Genomic DNA, 27,245 nt, shown 5'->3' on the forward strand with positions numbered 1-27,245 from the left:
ACCAATTAAAGTCTATTTATTTGTTTGTAGTAAGACAAAACATTATAATCTGTTCAACACTGGGCTGGACACTGCAGTGATAAGGAGGTGGGGGAGGGAGGGGCAGGGCAAAGCCTCTGAGCTCAATTACGAATGTACAAAGTAGAACCTTCTGGAAGACTCTTCCCTTACCCTGAGGGGCAGAAATAAAAATCACATGATCATCGTTGATTCAGATTAGAGAGGACACCCAGCTGGGCCTCAGCATGAAACCAATGTCAGCATGGAGGTGGGGAGTGGGGGCAGATGGAGTGCCCTTCCTGCCCAGGATCCACCGGTGAGGCTGCAGGAGCCCCGGGCCAGGAAGTTCTGAGGGAGGGAAGGACACGGTCACGGAGCCCCCACCTGGGGTTTCCCGTCTCCTGCTCTCGTCCGGCGTGAGACTCTGTGCCATCCCCTCTGCTCCGGAGGGGCAGGCCAGGCAGCAAGCAGCTCTAGGGGCCCTGGCAGAAGGGGTGCCAGGAGCACGTGCCGTCCACGCGCACACTTCCAGGCACTGTCTCTGCCCCAGAGGTGGAGGGACCACAAGGCACGTACTGTCCCCAGCCCCAAAGGCCGGGTCTCACTTGGTCATTGCGGTGCTCAGCTTTGTCCTGTCTGCACCTGGCCAGGCCTCAGAGCTGCTGCTCATGGGGCTGGGGGGTTGCGGGGAGAGGACCCCCAGGCCCTCAGTGGTGCCTGTCCTCAGCCCGGCTCCCTGCGGCAGCTCAGCTGAATGGCACATCCACCATCTGACAGGTGGTTCCAATCGCTCGGGACAGAATGAAGCAGCCCATGAGAAGAGGCCACGGGAGGACTCAGCCTCCTAGTGGGGAATGTGGGCACCTGTCTCGTTATCCGCCCGCACATGTGGGGAGCGAAGCCACAGAGCTCAGTGTGTGGGTGAGAAGCCTCCCCAGCTGTGCCCAGCAAGTGTCAGCCCTGGGTGGAGAGACCGGAGCTGCTCCCCGCCCCTCCGGGCTTCTGGGTGCTGGTTCTGGACCAGGGGCTGGCCTTCCCGTTATTTTGACCCCTCATTGTTCAGAGGCTCCTGTGTCTTTAGGGTCAAGTCTGTCCGTAACACTTGGGTTCCTCCCTCCCAGAAGTTTATTCCGACTTTGCAGGAAGGAGCTGGAAGGATCACACAGCAGAGGGGAAGAGGCCGGTGAGGGGCGTGGGGAAGAAAGCCCTTTCCCATGCCCTTGCTCCCAGGGCAGCAGAAGAAACAGACCACAGTGAACGCTGCCACCCCTAGGTGCCCGTGGGGCTGGAGCACGTGCGGGGGCCCGGCCAGGGCTCAGCAGAAGTGAAGGTTTCCAGATTGGGAAGGAGGGCTGGAGGAGCCTGTGGGATAGACAAGAGGGGAGCAGGGGTGAAGGCTTCAGCAGAAACGCTCTGCTTCCCTCCCCTCCCCAGGGGCCCGGCCTAGGAGCCCAAAGCTGGGTCCCCGGCGCTCCTGAAGTGTGAGCCCTCCTCCAGGTCCAGAGTCCCTTCCAGTGACCACTGGCTCTCCTCGGTCCCAGCACAAACCACAGTACCGACGGAGGTGCCAGCCCAGGAGGCCACGGAGCCCTGCCACCTGGGCTTGGCCCACATCACAATCCGCTCTGGGCCGTGTCCATGCACAAGGGGTAGACCTTGGAGTCCCCATGACGCCTTCCAGCTCTGCCATTCCCTGAGGTCTGGGAGACCAGCTCCCCACGGTGCTCAGAAGCGGCCGTGTCTAGGCAGAGCTCTCATCTAGGTGCCCACCACAGGGCAAGGCCGCTGCTGTTAAAGCTGCCATCTACAGTGAAGCACCACCAGGGACCCAGCGGCACTGATAACCCCTGGGAAGGGGAAGCTGAGTGTCTGGGGACAGGAGTAGAAGGGGCTTGATCTTTTGGTAACTTTTCAATTTTTGAACCATGTGAATGCATTATTTTTTAAAAAGTAGTTCAGTAGTTCAGGTAGTTCAGGCCAAGCTCTGGCCAGGTCAAGAGCTCTGCTTTCCCTCCTTAAGTTTCTGAGAGACGTTCGGGAACTATCTCGGCCCTTGGCCATGCTTCCCAGCACCCTGAGCAGCAGATGCCCATCCAGGCCCTCCTGTTTTCATTGCTGAAAGCACCGCCTCCATTTCCCCAACCATCAGCCCACTGGGCTCTGCTCCCCTTTCTGCACCCCCTGCTCTGGTGTACCTGGGGGAGACCGGGCACGCCCCTTGACTCTCTTCTCCCGAGCCCACGTAGCACCGGGCCTGCAGGTGGGGCAGGCCAACGGGCCCGGCAGGTGCCCACCGGCTCCTCTGCAGAGGACAGCAGAAGTCAGATGGCCGGGAAGGTGGTTTCCACAGGGTGCCGAGGGGTGGGGCTTGGCAGAGACTGCCCGGCTGGCGTCACATGGTCCGGCTGTACTCGATGCCGCCCTTGGTGGAGATGCTTGACCATGGCAGGAAGCTGCAGAGCAGGCTGTGGGCCTGGCGGTAGATCCTGTGCGGGATGGAACAGGGGCTCAGGTTTGCTAGCGCAGAGCCCAGGTGCTGGATGTAGTCCGTGCAGCTCTGTTAAGGAAGATTCCGACTCGCCTGCCCAACTGCCCCAGGGCGGCACTGTCAGCACAGTGACCATGGGGGCCGCATGCAGACAGCATGCCACTCTTGCAGGAGGCCAAGAGCCTGCTCAGCCTCTGCAGGGCTGGAAAGCCTCATCAGATGGAGGGGGCTCTGCTGCACAAAATAATGCAGGGCACAGCCTGGGTACAAGGGACCTTCTGGGTGAGGCCCCAGGCACCTGGACACCCAGACTAAGGCTGGACAGGACTGGGTGCTGGGGGAGGGGTCTGGAAGAGCAAGTGTTCCTAGTTCTCCCCTACGCTCAGTCCTCAGACTGGCAGGGCCCTGTCCCTGTGATGAGGAGGGGTCAGCAGTCCTGACCCCGTGGACACCCACAGAGACCCATCTTCACAGGAGCTAGGCCTGCAGGCTTTTGGGCCGCCCTTGTCTTTCTTGTTTATTTCCCTGTGAAATGGATAAATCCTGGACTCATTAATTTAACTTCTCTCTCTCACATACACACAGTATTTTGGGGTTCACACCCTATGACTAACAGGAAGTCTCCTGGCCTCCACCGAACCTGTCAAGGGCCAGAGAGAGTTAAAGAGGAGGGAGCAGGGCAGGAACACACCTCTGGGTCACGCACCCAGCAAAGAAGGTTTGAACCCAAGTGTTCAAAAACAGCAAACAGTTCGTTTCACCTCACTTGCTTGTCTTCTCCCCCACCAGCACACAGCCCCATGAGAGCCGGGGCTTCTGGCTGTTTCGTTCACTATTGTAGCCCCCACGCACCTGGGGGAACAGGAGGCTCTCATTCGATACTTGATGGATGGATGGATGGATCTTAGTCCAGGAGGCTGAACACCCTCCCCTCACACCAGTCTAACGTCCAGCGAGCACCGAGTGCCAGAGCTGGCCTGCTTTCCCAACGTCCACACCCAGGCTGTCATTTCCCAAGATGTGCCGGCCAGACCTGCCCACAACAATATCTGGTCCCATGAGCTTGGCCTTGTAGATGCCACGTGAAGGCAACCACAGCTCCAGCTGGCACACGGGCCCTGCTAGGAAGCCACAATACCTCACCCCCGAAAGAGAAAGGATATAGGATGGTCCAGGGAGGGTGGCCACCGTTGATGTAGAGGACATAGGTGAAGCCATCTTTGAGGACCCCTCGGATGGAATAGTAATAGGGGAGATAGTGATGCTGCTTGAAGTCTCTGTTTTCGTAGAAGTTTATAGCCGTATTGTTGGTAGTGAGGACGTGCAGGTAGATGGCTTTGCAGTGGTCCTGGGCGGTGGTTGATATGTGATCTTTTAAACTCTCAAGTAATAGGGAACCTGCGGAGGAAGAGGCGCAGGGCAAGTGGGAAGGAAGCGTGAGGCAGACAAGGAAGTTATCTTTGCAGAGGTCTCTACAGATCTCTCTGCTTTTGGACCGAAGACCGACCTCCCATAACCAACCACTATAGAAGTCCCTAACCTCTCATGGCTCGATGGGGCTCATCACCTGAGGCCCTCAGGCATCTGGAACCGCGGATGCCAGCCTGCTAGTTCCCTCCCAGGGGCTGAACCCACAATAGAGACTCACTGATCTTTTTAGACAATGAAGTATAAACCTGAGCCCAGGAAAATGTGGAACGGACACAAATGAAGACTCTGCCACTCACTGGCTGTGTGGCTGAGTGGGATGGGAATTTGGAGTCATGCGGGCAGCCCGGCACCCCAGGTGTGGTGGGCACCCGATAAATGGTGGCTAGCACTATTTTTCAATTATGTTTTCTACTCTTAATCAAGAATACCTTGGGTCTCTGTCACACAGAGTGAAGTAAGTCAGAAAGAGAAAAAAGAATACCGTATATGCTAAAGCACATATATGGAATCTAGAAAAACGGTACTGATGAACCTAGTGGCAGGGCAGGAATAAAGACACAGACGTAGAGAATGGACTTGAGGACACAGCGGGGAAGGGGAAGCTGGGACGAAGTGAGAGAGTAGCACTGACATATATACACTACCAAATGTAAAATGGATGGCTAGTGGGAAGCTGCTGCATAGCACAGGGAGATCAGCTCGATGCTTTGTGACCACCTAGAGGGGTGGGATAGGGAGGGTGGGAGGGAGATGCAAGAAGGAGAGGATATAGGGATATATGCATACTTACAGCTGATTCACTTTGTTGTACGACAGAAATTAACACAACATTGTAAAGCAATCATACTCCAATAAAGATATTAAAAAAATATATATCTTGGGATCAGACATAAGCTGTGTGTGGTGAGGGGCACGATAAGGGGTGCCCATTCCCAAATGAGGACATTCGGGAGCGGTTATTAATCTGATCTTGTCAGATTTGGGAAGGAGGCCACGGCAGAAAGACCTGGTGTTGTATGGAAAGAGGACAGGCTGAAGGCCAAGGGAGTGGGTGGGGCCATGGGTCTTGTTGGAAGGGGAGAAGGATGAAGGTCTAGCCCCAGACAGAGGGACAGGGATGGAGGAAGAGACTGAGGGGTATTTATGAGAGACAATCGTCAGAACGGGGCGGGGGGGGTGGCGAGTTGGTGGTGGTGGTTTATGAGCTCTGCCACTCTTACCTATGCCGTGCTTTCTGAATTCCTTCACTACTCCCAGGCTTAGGATGTACGCAACCTGCGTGTCAACAGAGAAGCTGGAGGCTAGAATATCTCCATCCTAAAGAGAAAGTCAGAAACAGTCGCGTCAGCAGTGGAGGCCCCGGTCCCACTGTAGGACACAGCTCACTTGCCAACTTCCCAGCCATGACACCTGGGGGGACACTGGGGCAGAGGGAACAGAACAGAAGACAATAGAGGGTCACCTCCACCCCCATGGAAACAAGAGGGTGTGGGCCCTTGTGCGAGAAACTGCAGATATAAGAGCACAAAAAAAAATCGCTTCTCTTGGGGTGGGTGGTAGACCAGACAAGGAGGGTCAGGGATGCCAGACGAGTGAAGTCATGGCGGGAAGAAGGAACCGCTCAGCGGGTCCTCAGCACGTGACAGTCCACCCGCCAAGAGACAAGACAGCCCAAAAGAGTGTGAATGTTTTAACTAGGGATCCTACACAGCCCCCGGTGGTCTCACAGTAAAGGGGGAGGTGCGGGGTAGGGTGGACAGTGGTGCCCTCCACCACTCTCCGCTGCCAGGGCCAGGCCAAGTGACACACCGCCCCACGTGGGTCTCTTGGTTCCGGAGATGCAATTTTGGACCGGGAGTGTCATGAATCCGACCAGCACACGGTTCTTATGTTCTTCTACCTCACAAAGAACTAGAAGGATCTGCCATGTGTATGGTTTTCTCTACCCCACTGAAAAGGACACTTGGCGACTTGGCCTTTGTGTCCCGTCCACTGCTCACTGAGTGGCTCCCACGTGCTGGGAGTGGGTCGGCTCCCCACTCCCCGCCCCACCCTCCACACCACAGTTAGCCTGGACACAGGTGGGCTTGTCATCGGTCTCAGGGAGGTAAGCATCCTTCCTGCTCTTGTGACTCGAAGCCCGCAGAAAGGCCAGTGTACTGTTTACCGGCCTCCCTACTTCAAAACGGCTGTCATTGTGAAGCCTGTGGTCGTGTTACTTAATGCATATACGACTGTGTCACGAACACACAGAAAGAAACCAACCAGGTACGAATCTCACACGCTGTCTGCGCTCCCAAGAGAAAGGGCCAGAGCAGGCAGTGTGACTGTGTCACAAGGCCCCACAGTCCTGTCCAGAGGCACCGACTGCCAAGTCATTGCCGCATACACTCACCTCCTTGTGTATCTTGGTCCTACTTTTTATTTCAGCTACGATCATTCCCACGATGGCGCCCCTGTAGGTTGCGGCAAGGGAAAAGAACTTCTTGTTGGAGGTGATATCACGATACCATGAGTCTGGGTACCTGAAGAGGAGACAAACTCAGATGAACTGGCCAGGTCAAGTCCAACCCCCGTTGTGCTTCAGAGAGTTGAACCACAGGGGACCCTAGGCTGCTCTGTCCACCACTCAGGGTTGACGAGGGGTCTGCCCATTGCTCAGTCTCCACCGAAGTGTATCACTCTCAGAGTATCATCTTCTGAAAGCGGTTATCTGTCCAGACAGGACTGGAAATTTGATAGGAAAACGATCTTACAAGACACAGAGACAAGAGGGGAAAACCTCTGATGATGCTGTCCCCTCGAGAGCAGTGCCTGGGGGGTCAGGTGGATGAGTTAAGATTGATGACCCTCGCAGCCCGTGGACACTTGGGTGATTTCCAAGAATTCTGTGAGACTTTTTCAAGACTGGGGGAAGTGGTGTGGGGAGAGCCAGGTTTGCTGCAGAGTGGCATTTGAGTTTCAGGGACTGGGCCTCAAGGGCAAGGTGTATCCAGGGTCACTGGGGCTGCTCACCAAGTGCCGTCCGAGGGGAGCAGGGAAAAGAACAGTGATACAGTGATGAAAAGGCAGACCCAGCCACAGCCAAGGAGGCTCGGTCGGGAGGGTGTCTGGGTTTGTTTCCTAACGGACACAGCGGGTTAGCCCAGGATGCCTTTCATGAGACCAAGAGCTGGAGGAGGGTCTCAGACCCTCCTGGCGACACAGAGAGGTGCTCTACTCGGGTCTGCACTGTAGAGGCCACCACCCGCCCACTGGAAGGTTCCATAGAACCTGAGCATCACCCAGGCTCCTCTCCTGGTCCTCATCACACTCCCGCCTTCTAACCGCAGCAGTGCCGGGTGGCGCGGCAGCTAGGAGGGGAGCTGCCACCACATGGTCTGATGGGACTGAAGTTCTCTCCCTCATCTTTGGAACCTGAGGCCTCAGGCCCAGGAAGCTGCAAGGAGAGGCAAGCAGGTCGGACTACTCAGAGGCACAGAGGCTCTGGCTGGTGAGGCTCTACCTGCCCCAGGTCACCCTCAGCGGGGTCTAACCTCGGACTTACTGGATTACTTTCCAGCGGTGGGACTGCTGGGATGACATTTATTTTCTAACCTATGAAGTCACCGCTAGCCCGTGGCCCCAGAAGGTGACAATTCACATTCCCATCAGGGACGTAAGGGAATCCCTCCCCTCCTGCCGGCAGCAGGTTAAACACGTCTGAGGCTAAGGCTCACGGAAATGTGATGATTGGCAGGATCTTGTTTATTTTTAATTTTTAAAAGTTTGCACTATTTTTCTCACTACAAGCTCTATGTGCATATTACAGAAAAATGTAGGAAGTACAGACAAGCAAAACCAGACAAACTTGTAGATGTTAATCATCCACCCACATGAACTACTGAACACATTTGCTACGAGGTACATATCCTCCTCAGCTTTTATCTTGTATGTGTTCTTAAACAAAAGGGGGATTGTGGTACATACTGCTTTCTTGTCTGCTTTTTCCACTTAATATCTCATAAAAAAACTCTCCTAGTCAACATATATACCTCTAGGACAGGTTTTTTTCCCCCGGCAGAATAACATTATACTTTTGCATACACATACCCCGATGTATGTAACCACTTCCTTTCTGTTAAGATACTTAAGTAGCTTCTCAATTTTCTGAATATTGTAAGTAGCACTGCATGGAACATCTTTGTAACTAAAGATTCTCAGTCAAGCCCTTTCGGGGATCTCTAGGAACATAATGAGGTGCAAAGAGCCTGGTGGTAGTCAGGGAGCAGGGCCCGGAGCCCCGACAGGCGAGGTCACTCTGGGGCACCACGGCGCCTTCACAGCAAGCCTTTCAGCTTTGGCACCCGCAGCTCTGTGCACATCCCCCCTGCCATTCCCCATCCCCCAAGCCACAGCTGGGGACACTGCTCAACTTACTCGATGGGGAACCAGTCGCCGCACAGGTGCTTCACGGTGTCTATGTCATCGTGGCAGAGGAGACGCAGGCTGACCTCGCTGAGGGAGCTGGATGGCACCACCTCTGTCATTCACACCTGCAGGGAGGGAGGTGTCAGGAGGCAGCCGCACCCACGCTGCCGCCTCCTCCTCCTCATATAACCTGTGAGGCAAGCAAGGTGGGAAAGCTCGCACCGTCCCCCTGATGGAGTGTTCCTCTCCTCACAACACTCCCTGCACTAGGCATCACAGGCACACCCCCACCTCCACCGTCCCTGCAGGGCAGGAAACCAAGGATCGGGAAGGCCTGGGAGGATGGGGACCCAGGGTCGCCTCGCTGCTCACATGGGATACTCCTGAGCCCCACAGAGGGCAGCCCAACTCTGGTCTCTCTTCTCTTGGCCCCTCTGAGCTGCCCGCTGAGCGCCCACAACAGCCCTACTTCTGCCCAGAGGTTCTCACGTCTCCCTCACACCTGCTGTTTTTCCACTGGGGAGACACATGGCCCTGCCAGCCCCAACTCCTCCCAGCCTGGGCCAGTGGCTGCCAACAAACGACCCAGGGCTCAGCAGCCCCAGAGACTGCTGGATTTAGAGTGGCACTTGCTGGGTGGGCCATTTCTCCTCCCCTATGTGCGCACAGAAGGACTTCAAGACATGCCAAAAGTTCAAGACAGGGGCCACGAGTTGCAACGATTAAATCAGGAAGCTACATTCAGTCCAGGCAGGAAGGCCATGGGTGGACTCTGACAAAGCACCTGCACCCCCAGGACTCAGTGATCGCCAAGGAAAAGCCTAACCTCACACCCCTGAGATCCTGCAGTCCCACGTCCCCCAGGGATGGAGGCCAGCCTCCCAGTGCCTCCTGTGAAATACACAAAGCCCTCAAGGTTCCTACCTACAATGCTAGGCCTGAAGCCAATCAAGCCTCCAGGCCTAACTTCACAACTGCAGGTAACACTTGGCACCCGGGCACCATGACATCTGACACACACGGAACGGGTAGAATTCTACAAGACAACTGGCCTGGTCTCGTCAAAAAGTCAATGTCATTTAGGGACCTCCCTGGTGGTGCACTGGTTAAGAAATCTGCCTGACAATACAGGGTACACAGGTTCGATCCCTGGTCCGGGAAGATCCCACATGCCACGGAGCAACTAAACCCGTGCACCACAACTACCGAGCCTGTACTTTAGGGCCCGCGCTCTAGAGCCCACGCACCACAACTAATGAGCCCGCGAGCCACAACTACTGAAACCCATGTGCCTAGAGCCCGTGCTCTGCAACAAGAGAAGCCACCGCAATGAGAAGCCCACGCACCACAATGAATAGTAGCCCCCCGCTCGCTGCAACTAGAGAAAGCCCGCACCCAGCAACGAAGACCCAATGCAGCCAAAAAATAAATAAATTTATTAATAAAAAAAGTCAATGTCATTTTAAAAAAGACTAAAAAAGACAAGGAGACCTACAACCAAATGTGATGTGTAAACTCTTCCTGGGAAATATAAAAAGTCAAACAACATTTTGGAGAAACTTAAATATTGGCTGGACAGTAGATGATGAATTTATGATGAAATTATCATGAAACTGTAATTAACTGACTTAGATGTGGAGGGTACAGTGCTTATGCAGAAAGTCTTAGGAGATGCATTGCTGAAATACTTTGGAGTGAGGTATCATGAGGCCTAAAACTAAACAGTTCAAACATTTTTCAACTGCTTAGAATGCAAATGTGACAAAACGCTATTAGCGGTTGGACCTGAGTGGCAGGTTGATATAAAATAGGAACTTACTGTTCACACATTCAATTTTTCTACATATTTGAAATTTTTCATAATAAACATCGGAGTTGGGGCAAGGGGTAGCCTGAAGTTACCTAAACTGACTCTAGAAACCACAGTTCTGTGAATGGGCACCGTGAGAGTCCAGGCAATGACCAAAGGTCAAAGGGAGCCCAAGTGCAGTGCCCTCCTGCTGTCCTGACCCTGCTCCTGATTGGTTCCCATGAAACACAGGCATTTCCATGAGGGTCCCTGGGAAGGCCATGTCCTAACCTGCCACCTGCCAGGGGCCGAATCCACCCTGAGGCTTGACCACAGGGCCAGTGGGGCAGCTGCTCAGTCTCAGACTTGGACATGACCCCAGTAGGCTCTGTCCAGCAAGAAGGGTTACTTTGAGGGATGGCCAAGGGTAGGCTGGGCAATGACAGGTCTGCCGCCGTCCCCCTTCCCCTTCATGGCACCAGCCAGTCTGACACGGACTAGCTGGGGCGGGGGCTTTAAAGGTCAGGTCCACGGGGCTGGAAACATGGTGACCTTGGTGACCTTGAAGCAGACATGGGGTGGGCGGGGAGGCAGAGGAGGTACTACAGGAGCTCCATGGCTCTGTGCCTACATCGGGTTCTGTTTCTCCAGCTCTCGCCAGACCCTGCAGGGTAAGGTCCATGCCACCTTGACAGGTCCCTCTGCACAGCACGGCTTGAGAGCCGAGATGAGAGGGGACCTGCTCTCTCTTCCTCCTCCGTGTTTCCAGCCAGCACCTGCGCGCTGCACACACTGCCCACGTGGGGTCTGCCAGGTGGGGCCCCTCCTGTGACCCCCTGGCAGCGTGAAGGGAAGCTCATCAGGACAAGAAGCAGATGAGCTCCTGCCTGAGGCCTGGTGGATCCCAACAGGCACCCTTCTTGAGAAGACTCGTCACTCAGAGGGGACCTCTGAGAGCCCACTCAGGCAGGGCAGAGACAGCCGCCCACATCCTTGTTTTCAGATGACAGGACCAGGGACCAGGCCATCACAGACATTAACGTGAGAGGCTTCTGGAGAAAGGGCAGCCACAGCTTCTGGGCTGAGTTCTCGGCTCCAAACACAAAACAAAACCAAAACTCCAACCAAACAACAAAAAAATCCTCCCAGACTTGGCAAATCTGACCTTCCCACATTGCCTGTGTTTTTCTTGTTGTTGGGACACACTTTCAGAAACCAAAGATGCTGTCCAGCTCCATCTCTCATGAACAGCTTGGCTGGTCCACTGCTCAGCAGCACCCCCCACCACCAATGGTGCCCAGGACGCTCTGGTCAATGTGACCTCAGGGACCTCAGGCCGGCCACCTCTTGGGAAATGGACTGTCGACCAAAAATGGCAACTCTTGAGTTTTATGAGTCATCTCTGTCCAGAATACATCCTGGCAGTCACAGCCAGGACGTGGCTTCACGGTCATCCCAGACTGTACAGTCCCAGGAGCAGAACGAGGCCCAACACATCACAGCTGCCACAACAAAGCACTGCTTCCTGCGAGGTTTCTAAACAACCCACTGCACACGTGACCCTCTTTCCCCTACAAAGGGAGAGAGTCCACAAAAAACCTCTAAAAGCACCCACGGAGGTGCTGCTTATCTTGTTGGCATGAAAACAGCAGTGTGGTTGTGTAGGAAATGTCCATATTCCTGAAGAGATGCATGCTGGACATAAAGGGGTGAAATTCAGAATGTTCTGGAGCTGAATTTAGCTGGAGCGAAAGTGGCAAAATGTTCACAACCATTGAACTGGAAGACGGGTACACCAGGTGTATGTGTGAAAATGTTCCTAATTAAAATTAACCATCAACCTGCCAGACTTCTCCACAGGCTGAGTTTCCGGCATGGACGGCAGCTTCCCCAGGTGACTGATGGAGGTACCTCTGCCATTCTGCACGAGGCCACCCTGCAGTGGCCACCCCACCTCTGCACACCCCTCGCTGGGAACAGCACAGCGCACTCCCTGCTGGCCGCGGCTGCCCACCGGCCACACGCGGGAGCCCTGGAGGGTTGGGTGCCTGGTTCGGAGATTTCCGGGGGCAGGAATACCGTCCGGGACTCAAGTTAAACAACCCCCAAACTCCACCGTGGTTTTAAAGAGGAGGGTGTAGACACCCGGGGACAAGGGTGCCGCTTTAGAAGCTGCCGGAGGGGCTAAGTCTTAACCACGGGGCCAGTTGGCGCCCCTTCTCCTTCCCTCACGGCCAAGAGTGGGGAAACGCAGGAAACCCCAGTCAAAACCTCGAGCCTTTGGGACGGTCGACAACCCCGCACCATCTGAGGCCGAGGCCTGGCCCTCAGTGCAGTCTTTCCAGAGAAGGCTCCTGAGACAGGCGTCCCCCTCTCCCTGTGGCAACTGCCTTTAGGGAAAATCCTGGGGGACAAGCCCCAATACATCACCACCTGCCTAATCTGAGTGGCCAAACAGGATGCCCTATACACGTTCTGCTCAACACTCCAGTGATGGCACAACCCCTGCTCTAAATTGAGCAAAGGAGTGTAAGCTAGAGCCCACTGTGAGCTCACCAAAATACAGCCCCAACGTGGAAGCAACCCAAATGTTCATCAATGGATGCCTGAACCAATACAATGTGTGCATCCATGCGGTGAATATTTAGCACTGACACGTGCTACGATGTGAATGAACACGGCAAACGTGATGCTGAGTGAGAGAGGCTGGACATAACGGGCCACATACTGCACCTTACGATTCCATTTCCATGAAGTGTCCAGAACAGGCAAATCCATAGGGACAGAAGGCAGATTAGTGGTTGCCTACGGTGGGGAGTGGGGTTGAGAGGCTTGGAGGGTGATGGCTAAGGGTGTAGGTTTCTTCTGGGAGTGGTGAAAATGTTCTGACACTGAACATGGTGATGGCTGCACAGCTCTGTGAATACACTGAAAACACTGAATGGTACACTTTGGGTGAATTCATGGTAGGTGGACTGTACCTCAATAAAGCTGTTAAAAAGAAAACAAGGGCTTCCCTGGCGGCGCAGTGGTTGAGAGTCCGTCCGCCGATGCAGGGGACACGGGTTCATGCCCCGGTCCGGGAGGATCCCACATGCCGTGGAGCGGCTGGGCCCGTGAGCCATGGCTGCTGAGCCTGTGTGTCCAGCGCGTGTGCTCCGAAACGGGAGAGGCCACAACAGTGAGAGGGGCCCGTGTACGGGAAAAAAAAAAGAAAACAAAAACCAGCCCCAATCTTGAGAGTAAACGTTTCTTTGGTGAAATGGATAAAAACTATTCTTTCTGAAGGAAGTCACAGTAGATTCCAGAAAGAATCAGAAACTTTCCAGCCTGCAAGTCAAACTGCAGGGGCTCAAGCTGGTACCAGAGAGGGGCTCCTGCAGTGGGGCTGGTCCACACCCCACCTCCCCCAGCCCCTGCCTCTGAGCCAGGCCCGCCAGGGTTGGGGATGGGGGTGCTCTGAGGAAGATGAGGCTGAAGGTCAGGGAGGCTGGAGGGAGGCACAGACTCACAGAGATGAGGAAGAGCCGCCAGCCCACCAGGGCCAATCTGGTAGCTTACTCCAGATGTGGGCCAATTTTAATATTTCATATTCAAAGAAAAAAAATCTGTCTTTGGCTTGGAGTGTGTAAGAAGTGACCAAAGAAAGTTATCAAGGCTCAACCAAGTGCATCTGTGTTGTCTATGGGTTTTCACGGGGTAAGCTGCTTAGGTGATTTTGAGAAAGGAAAGATCAGGCTCAGATTTGCCCCTGTCTGGGAAGTCAACACAAAGCACAAATCACCGGATGAATTTCAAATCAACTTTCGGCTCCAATACCTGACCTGCACCAGGAAACTCCACATCGTCCTCTTCCTGGAAAACCAGCTCCAGGTGGTTTGTCTGGGGTTTGATGGGCTGATGCCAGCCTGAGAAACAGGGTGACATGCCTGCCCACCCTCACCACCCCTGGCAGAGCTCCAGGTGTCTCACTGGCTGTGCCCCACTCTTCTCTCAACCAACAGCAAATGTGCTCTGAGCTCCCGCAGAAAGGAGCTACAGGACGGGATACGTCGGCTCACTCTCACCAGTCTCTCCTCCGGAGCTGGCAGGACAAGTGCAGGCAACCAACAAAACCAGCTGCAGAGCCTGGATCTGGGTGGTCACAGGCAGACACAGGACACCAGGAGCCACAGGAAGCAAGGCCTTGACCTCTGGTACCTGCGGCAGGGGGCTGATTGCAAGGAGGCTGAGTGGGCACTTCCTGAGGGAATGGAAATGTTTTGTATCTTGATGGTGGTGGTTACACACACAAACACATATGTACACACACACATATATACACACATTAAACTCATTGGGTACATTTTGTCATATGTCTATTAAACTTCAATAAAGTTGATTTTAAAACATTTAAAAAATTGAGGCTTGATAGCAAAGAGAGAGACTCATTATAAATGACCATCTCTTATGTCCTGGGATTTATACATTTTCCCCCTAGTACCCTTGGGATAATGCTCTTGACCAAAGGGGCAGGATTTGTTCCCTGTTCAACTTTCAAGAAAAACACTGGGCTCTAAGACACACAGCTATTTGTGGATTCTTGCATCCCTATTAAAAGTACTTCCGTGTTTTCAAAGGCCAGTTCTTTAGATGCCTTGATTTAAAAATAGAAACACGTCACATTTAACTAAGGGAAAATGCAGCATGTCATAGTGTTAATCTGTCCCAGCCCAACCAACAGGAGTGGAGAAGGGGGCAGGAAGGCTTGGGGAATGGAGAATCTGGCGCCCGTGTGCCAGAGAGAAAGGAATGGTGCCAGGGAGGGTGAGGTCAAGGCGGTGGCGGTGGTACAGGTGGGAGGTTGGTGTGGCTGGTCCACCGCTACAGGAGAGGCTGGGGACTGACATCTGACACCTGTGGGGACCCCACCTGTCTGCCTGGAACTAATCTCCTATCACTATGGGCCACCCTAAGGGCTTAAGAGACAAGGATTCTGAAGACTCACTAGAGAACAGAGGCCGGTGGGTGAAGCCAGAGCACAGCCCCCGAGTCAGCCCTATGTCTTAAGGCCTGGGGTGCTAGTGGACGGGCACCAAAGCCGCACAGGCCACCTTTCTGTATGTTTCTCTACAAAGACACAGACACGCCGATACTATGAAAGCAGGGACATGCTGTACGGGAGAAGGCATAGTTCAGGACTGCAGGGAGAGTTCTCCCTAGATTTCCTGGGTCTTCATCCTGTCCTTGGCCTTTAGGGGTCAGTGAGTGGAACAATTCCAGGAGGGACAGAAACCGGATTCTCCAAGACAATGAAGGACCCACCGGCTCACCTCTCGGTCCATCCTTTCTCCTTCCCCAAACCTTGTCCTTGTGGGCTGTCTGCAAGCCTCAACTTCCTTCTGAGCTGAAATGACCTCTCGGGTCCCTGTACTGAAGTCCACGTGGTGGCTGGGGGGGAGGTGGTGCCTGATCACCTAGGCATCCCCTCCCCGACCACACTTCCCGAGCGCCTCCGAGTGCTCAGCCAGACGGACAGAGTGAAAGCCAACATCCCAGGAGCATCTTCCATCCCCCTCCCATTGCCAAATGCTGGGATTCAGAACCTAGGAGCTTGGAATGGGATTGTTCCAGTTTTTGGAGGGGTTTCCTGGCACCAGCAAGATCCCCATGGTGCATTCCACTCCCAACCAGTGAAGAAAGCCATACACAACCCTGTTTCCTGGAGACCACTCCCCTCTACAGACTGTGTCCTGATGCCCCAGGTCCACAGGGCCTCTCCCTCCTTCAAAGGCACTGCTTCTCAGTCCCAAACAGGCCATACTTAACTTTTAAAAACTGCTCCCATCATCTTAATGGTTTGAGAAGTGCTCTGGACTCCACCTTGACCTCAGCAGACTGCCAGTGGTCAGGCCAGCCATGACCACATTGCCCCTTCCCTTCCCTCTTTTCTTTTCTTTTTTTTTTTAAATTAAATTTATTTTATTTTATTTATTCATTTTTGGCTGCGTTGGATCTTCGGTGCGGCACGCAAGCTTCTCACTGCGGTGGCCTCCCCCGCTGCAGAGCACGGGCTCCAGGCGCGCGGGCTTCAGTAATTGTGGCACACGGGCCCAGTCGCTCTGCGGCATAGGGGATCCTCCCAGACCAGTGCTCGAAACCGTGTCCCCTGCATTGGCAGGCGGACCCCCAACCACTGTGCCACCAGGGAAGCCCCCTTCCTTCTTTTCTTTTACTCCTGTGGGTTCAAAATGGTCCTTTCTCCTTGCTGAGGCTAGGCCACCCTCCACTTGTGCTCAGGACTCTGTGCCCTCCACATGTTCCCAGACCCTGCAGGGATGCTGGAGCCACCATGCCCAGGGTCAATCCCAGCTCTGCTGTCCACTGGGACATCTCTGTCCTGCTGCATGCTTCAGTTCTCCTATCCGTCGCTGGGAAGATAAATGAGGTGGCCACTAAGGGACACCCCAGTCCCTGGCCCAGCTCCACATCTCCTTCCTCCCTGACCCAAGCACCACCTTCTCCAACATTTTCAATCTTCTCTTTTGCACAAATACCCTCCAGTGCACACCGCGCACCCTCTCCTGGACAAGCCTCCCACCACCTTCTCTCCCTTCAATGGAACTGCCCGCACTGCCACATTTGCTGCCACTTCTTGCTTTACTCCTGCCCCAGCTCCCCTCAGGCCTGGCCTCTGCTCCAGCACATGGTGACAACGCACTGACAGTCTCCCCCGCTGCAACCCAGCAGCCTCCCTCAGGAGTCACCTCCCTAAACTCACTACAGCTCACATCTCCGTCAATCCCCTTCCTGAGCCCTCAGCTCCCTGCACCCTGTGACAAAGCACCGCCCTGGTCTGTCCCCAGCACTCCAGGTGTCTTCTCAAGCGAAGCACAGGGAAGATTAGCACACACTCCTCCATGGCACAAGAATGAAAAACCGCTGGGCCCTCAGGAGTGTGAAATTCTGCAGGCACCAGGCCTATCAGCTTGAAAAATCCAACAGCCATGGACTCCAAGCTCTTGCCTTCAGGATGGATGACGCAGAAAAGGAACTATAAGCCAGTGATGGACACAGGGCACCGCCCTGCGCATCAGTAAAATGGGCTGAAGGGCTCAGAACATCAAGTGAGGGAAACTGAGCGCTCAGCACAGCTTGTCTGTTCAAATGAGCAGCCGCCCGTGGTGGGGCAAGCCGTCTCCAAAGCAGCCTGGGCTCCTTCCAAAGCCTCAGAGTAGGAGGAACATGAATAATTTACAGGCGAAAAGAAACAAACACCCAGCACTCCAGTTCCAAAGAGCCTCCCTCATACAACCCACCTCATCTTGCCCAGAGGGGAGCCCACGTATTCCTCACACACAATTTAAGACACATCCCTTCAAACATGAACTGATAACAGTGGAGGATTCCATTTGTGCGAAATTCTAAAACTGGCTAAAGGAACCGATGGCGACAGAAATGAGAATGTGGCTGGGGGGGTCAGACGACACTGAGAGGGGGCAAAAGGTGATCCACCGGGCTGGCGGTGACGTTCCACGTGTCCTTTGGGGTCACCAACTGTGTGCATCTGCACACTTCCCAATTTAAAAATAAGACAACAGGTGGTCCAGGAGCAGTCCCGGGGACAGCCCATTTTGGCCTTCTTTTGGGCCAAAGCTTCTATCACCTCCCGCGCATTCCACACTGAGAATCCATTCAGTCATTTGTTTACCAAAATTGTACTAAAAACCCAGGGCCTGCTCTAGGCACTGGGGTCACAGCAAAAAGCATCACTGGACATCTCTGATTATTGGGGGAGCTACTGAGGGGAGAAGGAAGGTGTGTGTTTTTCTGCACTATTACCTAAATACTCTCAGAAACCCCTTCTTTTGCTTGAGGAATTCTGAGGCAAACTGCACATCAATGAACAGGAAAAGTGCTGTCCACCAGGCTGGGCTGGGAGGGGTTAACACAACTGTGGGAAGGGATGCTCTCCTCCCTCAGCCACAGGAAAGGTGGGGAATCCACCCCCTTGCCTCAGTCAAGATGTTTTTCTTGGGCTTCCCTGGTGGCACAGTGGTTAAGAATCCACCTGCCAATGCAGGGGACACGGGTTCGAGTCCTGGTCCGGGAAGACCCCACATGCCGTGGAGCAACTAAGCCCGTGCACCACAACTACTGAGCCTGCACTCTAGAGACCGCGAGCCACAACTTCTGAGCCCATGTGCCACAACTACTGAAGCCCACATGCCTAGAGCCCATGCTCCGTGACAAGAGAAGCCACTGCAATGAGAAGCCTGCGCACCTCAATGAAGAGTAGCCCTGGCTCGCTGCAACTAGAGAAAGCCCACGCAGCAACGAAGGCCTAACACAGCCCCAAAAAAAAAAAGATCATGTTTTTCTTATTTGTTCTGCCTCCTCGAATCAAAGAGTTCTGGGAGGCAAAATATTGAGGCCCGAAACGTCCCATGTGCGTGGGACACAAACAAACAAGAGGATCATTGATTCACAACATTTCTCAGAGGGCCTGTGAAGCAGGAGGCAGCAGAGTCCAGGGCTAAGCAAAGCTTTGAGGCCACCAGATCTGGGTTCAAATTCACTGTCCTGCCACCTGCCATGTGCGGGCTATGAGCCGCAGGGAGGGCTATAAAGCGGGGATGGAAGTCCTCATAGGAAGCGTGCAAAACGCCTGCCAGACAGTGAGATGTAAGCCCTCTGCAAAAGGTGGTCACGACTGCCAGGTGCCAAGTTCTCTGCCAGGGGCCGGCAAACTTGGGGACCCGCAGTTGAAACTTGGGCCATCACCAGATTCTCGAGGATGAGAAGGCAGAGATAAGGGCACTACACAGCTCAGGGCATCCTGCATTTCAGAGCTCTGCCCTTTAACTTTACACCATATCCCAAGATGAGACAGCTCTTATTTTGTTTTAAATTTTATTTCATCATTTTGCTTTTTAACCTCATGTCCACGGTAAAATGACCAGATGCGGAGGGCATGTCCTCGGACCACTGTGCACATATGCCACCTGTGACACCCCCCCCCCACTCCTTGCAGAGGCAGAATCCTGTGGTTGTTCTAAGGACCAGCATCCCAGCAGTCGACGGGTGGCCAAAGGACTGTTCGTCTTTTGTGGCCCCACTTGGTCAGAATGGGGGAACTATAGCCCGGGTTTGGGGACAGACAAGGACAAAGAGGGAAAACAGAGACAAGAATGTGACCTGGGAGAAAAAGGGCCACTGAACTGGGGGCCAGAGATGTGGAGCCAAGAGCAAACCCTGAGGTCCCCTCTCCTGAAAGCTTCGGGCACGTCTCCTCTTCCTGGAACGGAAACGAAGTGCAGGTGCACCTCTGCTGCCCACCGCACGTTCACACCCACGGACTCGGTCAGAGCGCGAAGCGGAGACAGCCGGGCCTGGGCTGGACGGGCCACCAGGACGGCTGGGCAAGAGGTGCCGCTGCCCTGTGGCTTTTCAATTGGGGATCTTGGTCAAGCTGGGACAGGGTTGCCAAGAATGCTGATTCCCAGTTCAGATCGAGGGAGTGGGTTAACCAGTTGGATTTAAAAACAAAACAAACAACAAAAAAACCACTTGTAAATATTAGGTTGGGGCTGATGGTGGTAAGTGTATGCATTTAATAGTAGTAAAATGTATGTATTAAATACATATCCTTGGACTTCCCTGGCGGTCCACGGGTTAAAACTCTGCACTTCCACTTCAGGGGGCATGGGTTCGATCCCTGGTCGCAGAAGTTCCACATGCCACAGGGTGCAGCCAAAAATTAAATACACATCCTTGATTGACACCCAAGACTGGACCCTCTTGAGGGCTCTAACCCAACTGAGAGTGAGTGAGTTCTTCCACAGAAAACTCAGGCGGCTGCAGGTGCCCTCAGCACTGTCTGGGGTAGTGGGTGAAATGGACCGCTGGCTGCTCAGTTTGAAGGAGAAAAGCACAGCAAAGGGGGCATCGGGCTTCAGAAACCCTGCCTGCTCCTCACCGCTGCCCCTGCAGCAAACTAGCCCCACCACTGGCCTTTCTACACTTTTCCCATCTCACTCTGCTGGGTTTTTTTGTTTGATGTTTGATTTTAATCTCTACTTCTCTGGGTTTGCATTTAAGATCCTTCAGAAGCCAAAAGATATTAAATGTGAAAGTGGGTCAAATTCGGTATAAATTAACACTTGATCACGAGGTTAACTTTTATAACAAAAATTATTTTTAAAAGTAATTCAACCTCCAGTCAGCATTTGCCTCTGGAATTAAGGCAGACGTTGGTGTCCACATCACTCGCTTCTGTATAATTTGAGCTTTTTTTTAAAAAAACAATGAGCTTGGGTTGTTTTTATTAACAGAAAAAAACAAGACTTCCAGGTGGTACGTGAAAATTATGAACAGATCTTTTATATTAAAATAATCTGTTTTAATTAGTAACAACTTGGGAATTTTACAATGTCTCTTCAAAGTATAAGTAAAATGGTTACCCATTTTGCCCCCAAAGAGACCCTCTTAGTGCCAACATTTAAGCCAAATACCCTTGGAACAGCATGGCATTTATGCACTGATGCCAGAAATAAACATTCTAAACACAGACCCACATTTGTAATGAAGCAAAGAGGAGGTAGTTGTGGATAAGGATGCCGAATAGACTTGTGAAAATATTTTAAAGAGTTCCTGTGCAACTATTAAAAAGAAAATTTAGTGGCCATACAAAAATCAATTTTTAAAACTATTCATAGGTTTCAGGACAGCCATTTTAAAAAGAAAGGTTTAAACAGAACATTCTCCTTTTGTTAAATGCTGTTTAAAACTATGTTTTACTATGAACACATGTTCATGGTAAAATAGGAATCCATACACAAAGTGAAGCAAAAACTTGAAATCCCCTCCTCACCCCAGTCCCAATAAAATGACGGTTAATAGTTTCTTGTGTTTCCTACAAGAAAATAAACTTTTTAAATAGGAGAGGGCTTGCCTGGTAAGAGGCCCAAGGGGTCTTCTGAGGTGGTGGTTGCACTGGTACGCTCATGCCATGACCGCTGGTCAAGCAGTGTGTATATTTCAACAAAAAAGTAAAAAATGGGAGGCCAGAGGATAAGCAATACTGTAATTTGACAGTAAGAGTAGAAAGAGCAGCAAATATCTGACCAGCAAGACCTTCTGAATAGCTTACAACTAGTCAGGAGTCATCTTCTAAAAATAAAAATTTTTTTTAAAAAGTAGCAAACAGCTACTGAATGCTACAGAAACCATGGAAATATTGTTGTATTAACATTTTCCAGATAAAAATCATTTTCAGTAGCTAAGGGACAATTACCCAAAGACTATTTTATCAAATGAAATTGCTTTCTTCTCAGTTATTTTTAAGATGGGCTCAAATTTCATTACTTTGCTGCCCAAATACTTTGCTGCCCTATTTCAGGAATGCAGGAAACAAAAAAGAGGAACACAATTTGCTTTCTAATAACAACAAGAAATAGAATTGGGAAGAATTTCTTTTTTTAATGTAGTCTGTTAAAGATGACAAAATACTTTTCCTTGGTCTTCCTGTGGAAGCAAAGGGAACAAACATTTGTTCTGTGTCCCTTTCCACAATCAGCTCCTCTTTGCTTCTTTACAATTGTGCATCTTATTAGAACGTTTAGAATGCTTACTTCTGGTACCAGTGAACAAATGCCGTGCTATTCCAAGGGTATGCGGCTTAAACGTTGGCACTAAGAGTCTATGAATTGGAAGAGACATTTTAAAGTCTCTACGTTGTCACACTCACAGGTGGTTCTCGCCATCAATATTCAGAGTGTGGGACCCCTCCCTGCCATGTAGGCCCTGCCTGAGCAGGAAGTGGGCCTCAGGTGAGGAGATGGGGAGTCTGAGATGCTCACAGGAAGGGACTACGGACTGGCCCTCATGCGTGGTTACTCCCCCTCCACCTGACCATCCAGGCTCAGTGTTGTGGGCACCTCGGGGTGACTGTCACGTGTCTGCCAGCCTCTGCAGTGGGGCACTCAATGGAGCACTGGTTCCACTGTTGATGTAGACCCCAAACTACTTCCTGCAGAAAGCCCTGGATCCCTGCTCAGATCCCCTTCCCATCACTCCACAAGCACTGAGCAAACACCTTCAGGTTCGGAGTGGAACGTCAACCCTACTATGTATGTGCTCACTGGGTTTTCAAACACATAGGCCTCTCTTTAATCAGCAGTGTAAGATATCTGGGCTTCAGATAACCCTGACCTAGCCTGTCAGCCAGCCTCTATCAGAGGTCACCCTAAAAAGAATGATATTTAGGGAAGGAGGCCTGATCCTGGAGTTATCAAAGACACTTAGAAATATTCATTGAATGAAATTCAACATTTGGACTTAGCCAGAATGAGACCCAGGAGTTCCAGCATCATTTCACAAATCAGCATTTTACTTGAAAGCACTGCACATGGACAGAAGCAGGACCAGCTTCGACACAGAGTCTATATCCCAATCTAGCTTTCTGCAAACGAAGAACTGAGGTGGAAAAGCCATGAGGACTTTGTGGATTCCTTCCAGAAAGAGTTGTCAGGGAAGGAGGTGTTGGCAGTAAGATGTAGAGATGCAGGAGCCACCATTTAAGAGAAGACATGGCCTGACAAGCAGCCAGCCTTCTACTCAGGTAGGAGAGCTGTCACCAACAAGGAGAGACCTCTGGGCCATTTTAGCAGAGCAAAGATATGCACTGCCCCACACTCAGAGCTCTGAGGATTCTTCTCTACACTGTTCCCTGTGGCTGCTGCCAAGTAAGGATGCTGTGTCCACCTGGTCTAAACATACCTCGGGCTGCCAGAAGACAAACTGCTGCTAGCAGGTCCACTGAGGCTGGGACAGTCTGTGGCGTGGAGCACCTGGTGAGCAGTGACAGCACCAACCTTCTTAGTTCTACTGGGTGTCTTTTACCTCTCCAATCTCCTAACATCCAGGAATTTTCTTCCATCCCAGGCAGAGGCCAAGTTGCCAAGCAACCTCAACAAGTCACATCTGAAGTCTGAGAGTGAGTGCGGTTAAAATAAACATGGTGATAAAGTCACTGTAAGTTACAACAGGAGAGGCTAAAAATAAGATACACACAGACCTTTTAAAAAAGTGTCTGTATTTTTTATTCTGGCTTGTGAACACGACACCATGCCTTGACTTTGTTACTTACAGGTTTTAACCATCTTTATAGAAACCCAGCATGTCTGCAAGCCCAGTGAGATGGAACTCCAGCAAACTGTGGCCCAAAGGAGAAGGAGCTCACGCACACTGCTTTCTCAAAGGGCCAGTTTGCACTTTAATTGTGACGTACAAAATCCTGGAACAAGGGAGATGAAGACCTATGGGCACAGCCATGACTGACTTTGTCCATTTGTTAAATGACTGACATTTATACTTCAGCCACCCTTGAGTTTCTTCTGGTCTGGAATCCCTTCTTCTCTAACTGAGCTTAACTCAATTCAGGGATTCTTGTAAGAGAGTATTTGTTTTGCTCCAGCCCCTTTTAATTCAATGTTGTTCAAGACTCCCCTTCTCCCCACCTCACAACCCAGTACTACTGGCCAAAGAACTTCTATGACTTATCTATACATCACAAAGTACTACATGGAATGTGGTATTTCTATAGATGACCTGGAGTCACAGTGATTTTCCCGGTTGTCAGTTAAGCATTAACTAGAAGTTTTCTGCCTTCCATGCTCCAGTAAATATCTGCAACCAGCAATGTTCTCTCCAGTTCTGACTCTCTGATTAACAACCACTCCAGGTACCACAGGGAACTACCCTGTGGGGCTGTTATCTTTTTCCTTCAGGACAAATTAGTAAGAAAATGGCATGGCTCAAGCATTTGGCAGAATGAAAACAGACCAATGAAGCAGGCAGTGTCCATGTTTATTGCAGAGTAACTCCTTTCCTCATCTCCAGGCCCTGGGCTCCGTCACCCGCTGGGCACACAGATCTTTGCTGTTAGTGGTCTAGGGAAGGCGCTCAGCCTCCCTGAAAATCTTCCCGGGGAACAAACCACAGAAGCTATAGATTCCCTCTATTCCTTGGGAAGTGCCCGATAGGGCAGAAGAGGTCAGAGGTGGTGTAGGGGTCTGCATGGCCAGTCTGTAAACTACCAAAAACGTAAGGAATCAGTTATCTTAACCAAAATGTACAGCTGAAGGAGTAAGATGTGGAGACGACCAAGAAAGAGCCCCAGGCTTTCAGGAGTTCACGGGAGGGCAAACAAGTCGGCAAATAACTACAATCCGTGCAACAAGTACTAAAGCAGAGGTAGGACCGGGCGAGGCAGCGGCGAATCGCTGAACTGTGAAGAGGACAGGCCCTGCACCTCCCGTGAGATCTAGGGTGTAGTAAGGGGCAGGCTGCCCTGCGGTTCCAAATTTCCCCACCAACTCGTCCTGGGGCCTCGCACGGTGGCGTCCCAGGCAAAAGGGTCGGAATCGCGCCTCTCGGCACCCCTGGAGTCTGGGGTCGCGGCTCCCTCCTCACCCCGGGAAGCGTGAGCTCTGAGGCCGTCCCGAAACACCGCGGAAAGATCTGGGCTCCGACTGGCGTGGGCCGCGCCCCCGTCCTCCCTTGAACGGACGGGCACTTCCGCGCCCCGCCAGGGCCGCCTCGGTCCCCCTGCACCCCGGCCGTCCCCCCAGCTGCGCTCCCTGCCTCTCACGACCCCCGCCCCCGGCCGGGTCCGGCGCCACACTGCAGGCCAGAGCCCGGGATACCTCACCTCGGGAGGGAGCCGGCGGCAGCGGACGGCGTTGTGGGGCTCAGCGCATCCTCGGTTCTCAGGGAGCCAGGAAGTGGGGCCGCTCGCAGCCCGCAACGAGTTATGTAACCGGCAGGGGCCGCAGCTTGGAAGGAGGCTGTTGCCCGAAGCACTTCCGCCTCCCGCTCCGGGCCGGCGGCGCAGGCCCAAAGCCTATTGGCCACCGGAGCCCACGTGGGGCGCCACCTCTCGACGCCGCCGCCGCCATCTTAGGAGCTGGCAGGCCTGGCGCGAAGCCGAACACAGTAGAGGCTGGGCTGCTGGCGGTGGGGCTGGGGGCGCGCCTCCAGGGGACGCGTCTGCTAGCGGCTGGCGAGGCTCTGAGAGCCAGCGGAGGGTCCGAGATCCCTCTGGACCCGGCCGAACTTTGAACTGCCCGAGCCTGGCGGGTGTGGACGCCGGGGGCGCGGTCCGGTTGGTAGCCGGGCGGCTCGGGTTTTTCGGGCACAGCTGAGCGTCCCCGCGCAGACCCGGAGGCTCACAGCCCTCCAGTTCCCGGCCAAAACTCCCCTCGTTCGGGTTTAGGGTTTGAGCTTTTCCATCTCCAGCGGCTGGAGGGTTGTCAAGCCAGGGAAGCGTGATCGGAGGACCGACAGCGGCTGGAGAGCAGCGCCACCGCGCCCAGCGCCGGACGTCGGCCGGCAGCCAGAGTCCAGCTTCCGCAGACAGGCAGTTAAGGCTGTCGCTGTGTAAATGGGCGGGGGTCAGTTGCCCTCAAGTTAGAGGAGGTACTACATCACAAAACCTAACTCAAATTTTGTTGCTAAGGGACTCGTGTTGAGCAAACTCTGATGTTAACTTTAAAGGAGAGATTTATTCTTTGCCTTCAAATAACTTACAGTGGTAACAGGGGCAAAGAATGGAATCGGAAGGCTAAAATTATCAACCCTAAAATGATTTAATTCACATCCAAATGAATAAACGTTATCACAGATTAAAACAGTCTAAAATCACACTATCAGGACTTCCCTGGTGGTCCAGTGGGTAAGACTCAGGGCTCCCAATGCAGGGGGCCTGGGTTTGATCTCCGGTCAGAAAACTAGATCCCCCCATGCATGCGGCAACTAAGAAGTCCGCCAACGAAGAGCCGGCGCAGTCAAAACAAATAAATAATAAATAAATATATATTTTTAAAATAATAAAATAAAATCACACTATCTCATAAATGTTGAATGCATATTCTTTAACATTTTGACAAAGAAAATATACCTAAAGAGATTAGAAGTTTTAAAGGCAATTGGTATAAATAGATCAAGAGTAGTGGAACAAGGGGATGTAAAACAACCAGGATGTTCTATTGTCTACATAATATGATGTTAGTGACTGATGGAATCTTGATTTGTGTAAAGCAACTTGTATTTCCTTTCTGTAACAGTTTCTGTAAGTTCCTATTTTTTTAAAGGCTGAAAAATCACAGGCAAATGAAAACATAATATCATTTACAACTCGGTAGAGTTACAGTTTTAAGTCCTGCAAACATGCTATTGTAAGCAAAGATGCTGTGGTAAACGTGTTTGGGTCCACTCAGAGCATTTCAAGCACTCTATACAATTATATTTAGTGTGTCACTATTATAATCAAACTTGAAAAAAAAGCTTTAATATAAATGAAGATAGAACAATCAACAGTGAGGCAGGTATAAAATGCATACTTTGAAGTCCTACATACTTTGTAGAGATGGGCTGCAAATTTAGCTTCAGTCTTTCCAGAATCCACTTTGAAGAGAACTGGTTGGGAGATCCAGCGAGTCAGTGTGTTAGAGGTGGCTAATTGTCCCCTAGTATCCACTGTCTTCCTCCTCCTCCTCTCCCTTCTTATTTATTTTTGGTTGTGTCGCGTCTCAGTTGCGGCATGTGGGATCTTTCATTGCGGGCACGCAGGCTCTTCACTGTGGCAGGCGGGCTTCTCTCGAGTTATGGCATGCGGGTTTTTTTTTCTTCTCTCCCTCTCTCTAGTTGTGGCGTGTGGGCTTCAGAGCATGTGGGCTCTGTAGTTTTCGGCACATGGGCTCTCTCGTTGAGGCCTGCAAGCTCAGTAGTTGTGGCACAGGCTTAGTTGCCCTGCAGCATGTGGGATCTTAGTTCCCCGATCAGGGATTGAACCTGCGTTCCTTGCATTGGAAGACAGATCCTTTACCACTGGACCACCAGGGAAGTCCCATCTTCCTTCTTTTTAAAAAGCAACTGCTTTCTCATATCCTCTTGTAGTAATAGAACAGCACCCCCTATAGCAGGTAATAGCTGTCAAGCTGAGCTTATACTTCTTACCCTCCCTTGCAGCAATGTGAGGCTATATGCCAAAGTTTTTACCGATGGACAAGAGTGGAAGTGATGTGGACAACTTAAGTTCTTAAGCATGCCCTTAAGAGGAAATTGCTTAAAATATTAATAATTGGT

General features: G+C 52.1%; 1 protein-coding gene across 3 annotated transcripts; it reads right to left on the bottom strand.

The window, feature by feature from the left end:
- Positions 1 to 24,894, bottom strand: NAA60 (N-alpha-acetyltransferase 60, NatF catalytic subunit). Of its 3 annotated transcripts, none has more exons than XM_082856879.1 (6): positions 24,811 to 24,894; positions 8,339 to 8,454; positions 6,315 to 6,444; positions 5,140 to 5,236; positions 2,196 to 2,486; positions 1 to 1,362 (listed from the first exon to the last, which is right to left on the bottom strand). In XM_082856879.1, the coding sequence occupies exons 2-6, from the start codon at positions 8,446 to 8,448 to the stop codon at positions 1,316 to 1,318; spliced, it is 675 nt and encodes a 224-aa protein (XP_082713005.1). In that variant the 5' UTR covers positions 8,449 to 8,454; positions 24,811 to 24,894; the 3' UTR covers positions 1 to 1,315. The 3 variants fall into 3 exon arrangements, with proteins under 3 accessions (XP_082713005.1, XP_082713006.1, XP_082713004.1); XM_082856880.1 differs by lacking the exon at positions 1 to 1,362 and adding an exon at positions 3,651 to 3,886 and having other exon boundaries at positions 2,298 to 2,548; XM_082856878.1 differs by lacking the exons at positions 1 to 1,362; positions 2,196 to 2,486 and adding an exon at positions 3,396 to 3,886 and having other exon boundaries at positions 8,339 to 8,519; positions 24,811 to 24,864.
- Between the last annotated feature and the right edge of the window lie 2,351 nt (positions 24,895 to 27,245).

The sequence above is a fragment of the Leucopleurus acutus genome (assembly GCF_964270905.1).
Source record: "Leucopleurus acutus genome assembly, chromosome: 16".
Taxonomy (NCBI): Eukaryota; Metazoa; Chordata; class Mammalia; order Artiodactyla; family Delphinidae; genus Leucopleurus; species Leucopleurus acutus.

What these genes read in the sequence shown, in the direction of transcription:
- NAA60 (XM_082856880.1), bottom strand. Translation starts at nt 8,448, where the DNA reads ATGACAGAGGTGGTGCCATCCAGCTCCCTCAGCGAGGTCAGCCTGCGT. An exon ending in GGCGACTGGTTCCCCATCGA is followed by an intron (nt 6,445 to 8,338) that starts GTAAGTTGAGCA and finishes TCTCCTCTTCAG; the next exon opens with GTACCCAGACTCATGGTATC. An exon ending in GGACCAAGATACACAAGGAG is followed by an intron (nt 5,237 to 6,314) that starts GTGAGTGTATGC and finishes CTTTCTCTTTAG; the next exon opens with GATGGAGATATTCTAGCCTC.